Source organism: Egretta garzetta, unplaced genomic scaffold (assembly GCF_000687185.1).
Source record: "Egretta garzetta isolate BGI_Z169 unplaced genomic scaffold, ASM68718v1 scaffold81, whole genome shotgun sequence".
Lineage (NCBI taxonomy): Eukaryota > Metazoa > Chordata > Aves > Pelecaniformes > Ardeidae > Egretta > Egretta garzetta.
Window position 1 is genome coordinate 3,084,617 of NW_009258671.1, and position 5,069 is coordinate 3,089,685.

General features: G+C 41.6%; 1 protein-coding gene across 1 annotated transcript in view; it reads left to right on the plus strand.

The window, feature by feature from the left end:
* Window positions 1-4,896: 4,896 nt before the first annotated feature.
* BCAT1 (branched chain amino acid transaminase 1) overlaps window positions 4,897-5,069 on the plus strand; it is a 64,182-nt gene continuing 64,009 nt past the window's right edge. Inside the window, exon 1 of the mRNA XM_035888504.1 lies at window positions 4,897-4,958. Within this exon, the coding sequence (XP_035744397.1) occupies window positions 4,897-4,958 (62 nt within the window). The remainder of the gene's footprint in view (window positions 4,959-5,069) is intronic.

The window sequence follows — 5,069 nt, forward strand, 5'->3', positions numbered from 1 at the left end:
GAGCGAGTGGGAATGAAAGGGCAGGAGACGTGTTTATTTGGTTCCAATTACCCTCACACATGCAGGCCTTTTCCTTTCAGCCATGTTTTTAGTGTTCCTGGTTGTCAGGTGTTCTGAGGCTGCTTTCCCCTTTATCTTCTCTCTTGTTTTTTAATGTTTCTTTCCAAGAGCGTTATTATGCAGTCTACTTCTTTGTGAGGGTGCCAGCTTCCCACCCTTTAGCATCTACAACAACTATTTCCTACTCCCATGCTTTTTGTTTGGGTTTTTTAAACCCAGATCACTCTACTAATCCATTTTACAGCAGAGCCTGTACACAGCGGAGCTGGCATATCCAAAGAGGTGGAAAAATGGCATGAGGGTGGAAATGAGGAAATAAGCACCAGGAGAAGGTGCTGCCACAAAAAAAATAACATTCACTGAAACCTTGCATCTCACTCAAGCCCTTCTGCAAGGTAACATGTGCCTTTGACTATGAGAGAGGCCACTGTGCCTTTATCTTTCAGTTTCTGCAAAGAATCCTGTTTCTTCTCCTTTTCCAAAATGACTAGTAATTGCAACCATCGCTTTCTATGTTTAAGGCTTATTTTTTCAGCTTCTCCTGTCATTCTGTTGTAGCCCAAAATGACAACACTCTAAATGACCTGTCCTTCTCTGAAATAAAAATAATGTAAAAAATGATCTTAAGCTAATATTTTGTGCATATATGAACACATATAACACATATACATAATACTGGGTTTTTTTCCTATTAGGGAATTTCTACGACGCCAACCTGATTCTCATCCAAAGGTTTTTCTTTCCCTCACTTTAAAAACTTTCCACAACTGTATTCCCAGTTCTGCAAGGCAACTATATGGAGATCATGTCCTGCCATTACCTTCTAAATTGTTCTGAAGAGTTTTAGTTTTGGGACTGAAATCAGTCACAGGTTTTCACTGAAGAATATTTTAGATGAAAGTTGATGTTTCCTTATTTTAAATATTTGTGCCGATGTACTTTTGTGCAGTTGCAGAAACTAAGCATGATTGAGTTTTAGTACAAAGTTGGAACACATTTCAAAAGGGTGTATATTACAAAAAGCTGGGAACATTTGAAAAGATCAAAATCAAATTGAAACACAAAGTTTGTCAAAATGATACCTTTCGATTGAATCAAAATTGCTTTCCCCACATTTTCCTACATGAAGTTTTCATTCCATTTCAGAAGGAAAAAAAAAAAATAAATCTCCAAACCCCAGCTTTCTCTTAAATGGAAAACCTGGTTTCTACCTGCCTTTACCCTACCCTCTTTCTGCAGATTGGAGTTATAAGAGGAAACTTTTGAAAGTGTATCAAGCTATGGGCTTCTGCCCTTCATTCCTTGTAGAATTATGGATTTACGCAAGCTGCCTCCTTCAAAATTCCCTGTTTGGCTTTGTATCATAGAGCCTTTTTATTTTGCCAATAATTCATTTTGCCAAAACTACTAATGGTAGTTCCTCATATTTCTGTGGCTAAAACGTGAGTTTATTCAGTTCTGGTTTGGATAATGTGCACAATTGAAAAATCTGAAAAGTTTTCTGCAAAAATTACACTCAGGAGCCCACAGCAAGCATGAATGCTGTGCTCTTCTGCACGGCTTCTGTGCAGACCAGCAAAGGTAATGGAACATACTAATCCCAGGTTTTTGTGGCTGCTCTACAAACATAATCTGCCCCTGGGGCCCCAGGTATCACAGCTCCTGTTCATCTTGTGAATCTCTAGAACTTGTGGAAACACTTTGGACTCAAAGCATATAAATTACCTAATTCTCTCATACCCGTGAAAAACTTACTCATTAAAACTTCTAAAGTTTAACAGTGCTGTCAAGCGTTCACAGAATGCTTTGCATTAGTGGAAAATCTAGCGCAGAAATGAACAATGGCCTGTTTTATGGGAATGAAATACTCAGCATGTAGAAAATTTATGTTATTGTTGATGGATCAGTGCAAGTGATTGAATCAGTAGAGGTAAAGTCAATTATGTCCCTTGCATTCTAACTTATGCAGTGTTACATAAGGAAGCGTAACTAAACTGAGGCAGTGCAAGCCAACACTGCAAAAATGGGTCTGTATGGCACATTTACTAATGGCAATTTCTGGTTTTGGGGTGTTGCGGCAAAATGCAAGTTTTGAGGTAAGTGCTGTAGCTTCCCTGAGTTTCGGTCTCCTTTTTCTGAATTTTATTTGCAAGTTCAGGGCCAGCTTGACTATCAGTAAAAAGGTCTCTTTTTAATATGTATCAGCTAACTTGGTGTTTTGGCTTTGCACAAATGCTTTGTAGTTCAGATAACATTTCTCCTTTCCCTTTCCTTCCCTACTTCTTAGTTATGCCCAGGCCACGGATTCTGCTCTGTACCTCAATGGTTGGCAGTAGTTTGAGGATAACTTGAAATGCATCTGTATGGTGGAGCATGATGCAGAAAAAGGGCTCACAGCACAATACTGTTCTGGTCTGGAAATGGTAAAATTGCTTTCAAACAGCTTTCGTTCTAGAGAGATTCAGGATACTGAAGTGAGTGTGGAGAAACTGTAGAACCTGTAATAAAGAATGCAGAAAGATCCATGTTATCCATTTCACGTTGAGGGGGAGACTCAGCATGACTTTTCTGAAAGGAAATCCTGACCCGGCTATTTAGAAACTTCTTTGAAGGATGCAATGAACATGCAGACCATTGAGGTCCAGTTGATACAACCTACTTGGATTTTCAAAGGACTTGACAAGGTCCTTCACCAAAGGCTCATAGAAAATAAGCTCCCATAAGAAAGGTGCTTTTATGGTTGCTCTCATCAATTGGTTAAAAGACAAGAAACAGAAGAGAGAGAGTGTCTGTGCAATTGAGAAAATGTTGGGGGAAATGGAGACAAATAAGAGATAAGGGTGAAGTTGGTTGATGAGACTAAAATCTCCGGGGTAATGGTGTTAAACAATTCAGCCACACGAGAGCTAGCTGCAACTTGCAGAAGGACCTTGTGAAATTGAGTACACAGTTGTCAGAATAACATATAATAATGTCTGCAAGTTTAAAATTATGCACATGGCAAAAAAAAAATGCTAAATTGGTATAAACAGTGATGGGTTATGAATGACCTTTCAGGAGAGAAATCTTGGAATTAGATGGGTTGTAAAAATATCAGTTCTGTTTAGTGCTCAAGAACAGTCAAACTGGGAAACAGAACACTGGGCATTATTAGGAAAAGAAACAGAGGGGAAAAAAGCAAATTAAAGGTAGATATGGCAGCATGCATTTTGAGAGTTTTGTGTCATTCATGTCCCCATCCTAAATCAAGGATGATCAAGGGTATGGAACTGGTTTTATATTAAGACTAAAAAGATTAGGACTTTTCATCTAGAAAAAGGAGATGGCTGACAGAGGATTCAACAGTAGTCTGTAAAATCGCAAATGACATGGAGGGCATGAATATTTTGATCTTTGTGTTTACAGTCAGAAGAAGGGAGCATGATGTGAAATTTTCAAATGGCAAATTCAAAATAAAACAAAATTATGTATTTTTCCACAGAACAGAGCTAAATTGTGGAACTCATCAGCACAGGATCGCACAGGTGCCAAATTTTATATGGGTTCAAGGAACGATTAAATTTAATAGAACAAAAGTCCACGAAGAACTGCTAAGCCGAAAGAATCCATATTCCAGGAAATTGCTGTGGTGCAAACCCCTTGAGGCAAAAAGGGCGTATCAGGGAAATGCCCCTATGTGCTTATTCCATTCTGGTAACTCTTCCGTAGGCATTGCTGTTGCTGACTGTCAGAGACAGGCTATTGAATTAAATGGACCTTTGCCCTGACCCAGCAGGGTTGTTCCCACCTTGTGGCTGTAATCTGGAGATAATTTGTCATGAATGGATTGAATTGCTCTCGAATTGCTCTCGGGAGCGCTGACTAGTAGTTCACTGATGATGAATTGTATCTGCCTGATGCTTCTTTGCTGCCTTCTCTGCCTCCTGCTTTTTGCTCCACCTTTCTTCTCTCCTAAATACCCACTAAAACATCGCTGTTCACATGAACTTGCATTTTGGGTAGCGTCGTTTACCCGTGTTTCTTTGGAATCCAAATGTGTGTAATTCCATTAAACAGCACTTTCTTACCTGGCTGAAGAGTGGCAGGAACAGAGACCTACTTCTGTTCACCTAACCGATCTCTGGCACTACACAAGCGAGAATAATTCACGTACATCACGCAAAGCAGAACCTGACACTTGACAATAGCAGTGAGATGAAACAGCTTTTCTACAACTACTCTCAAGCAGATCAAAGGGGGAAAACGTTTACAAAAACAGTACTAAGGGGAGAAAAGACTTAACCGTAAAATCAGTAAAGATGAAAGTAAGCACACTGCAGATGTTACGCTGTGGTTACACTGGGGTTTTCTCTTAAAGATTCTTGGGTGTGTTATGCTACTACTGTACAGTTTTCGCTGGTAGAAGGAACAGAGTAGCCGGGCCCCTGATGTTTATTCTCTTGTCTGCAGGTGCTGGTCACCTGCCTGCCAGGTACCCACTACGCGCAGAAGTCAGCGACACGGTAGCACAGGCCGGCGGGCTGCGAGGGGGCCAGCGGAGGTCTGAAGGGCTGTGAAGGCGTAGTAGCCACGTGGCCTTCAGCATGGACGAGGCCCTGGCTAGCAGGGGGAGGGCCCAGAGCCCCATCGCTGGCAATCCCAGCTGGCTCCAAATAAAATGGGTTGTGTGGGCCCCTCCTGTGCTGGAGGACTTGGCAGAAGTTGTGCACGTAGCGGTGGAAGGCGGAAGGCCTGGGGAAATCCTGCCTCGTCGCAGCGAGAGAGCTGAAGGGCTTTGCTGGCGATGGGAGGGACGCAGCGTGAGGTGTTTGGTGTGCCAGATGACTTAGTCGCAACATGGTGGAAATGACTCAGAGTCTGAAAATGATGAGCTTCTTGATGCTTGTTGAGGGAGAGGGGTAAGAAGAACATGTTGTCCTCAGTGTAAATTACAGTAAAAGCATTTATTGTCTCTGCTTGGTAGGTGCAGCGCACGATGTGGGGCCATTTTAGGGACGAGCCACCAACCA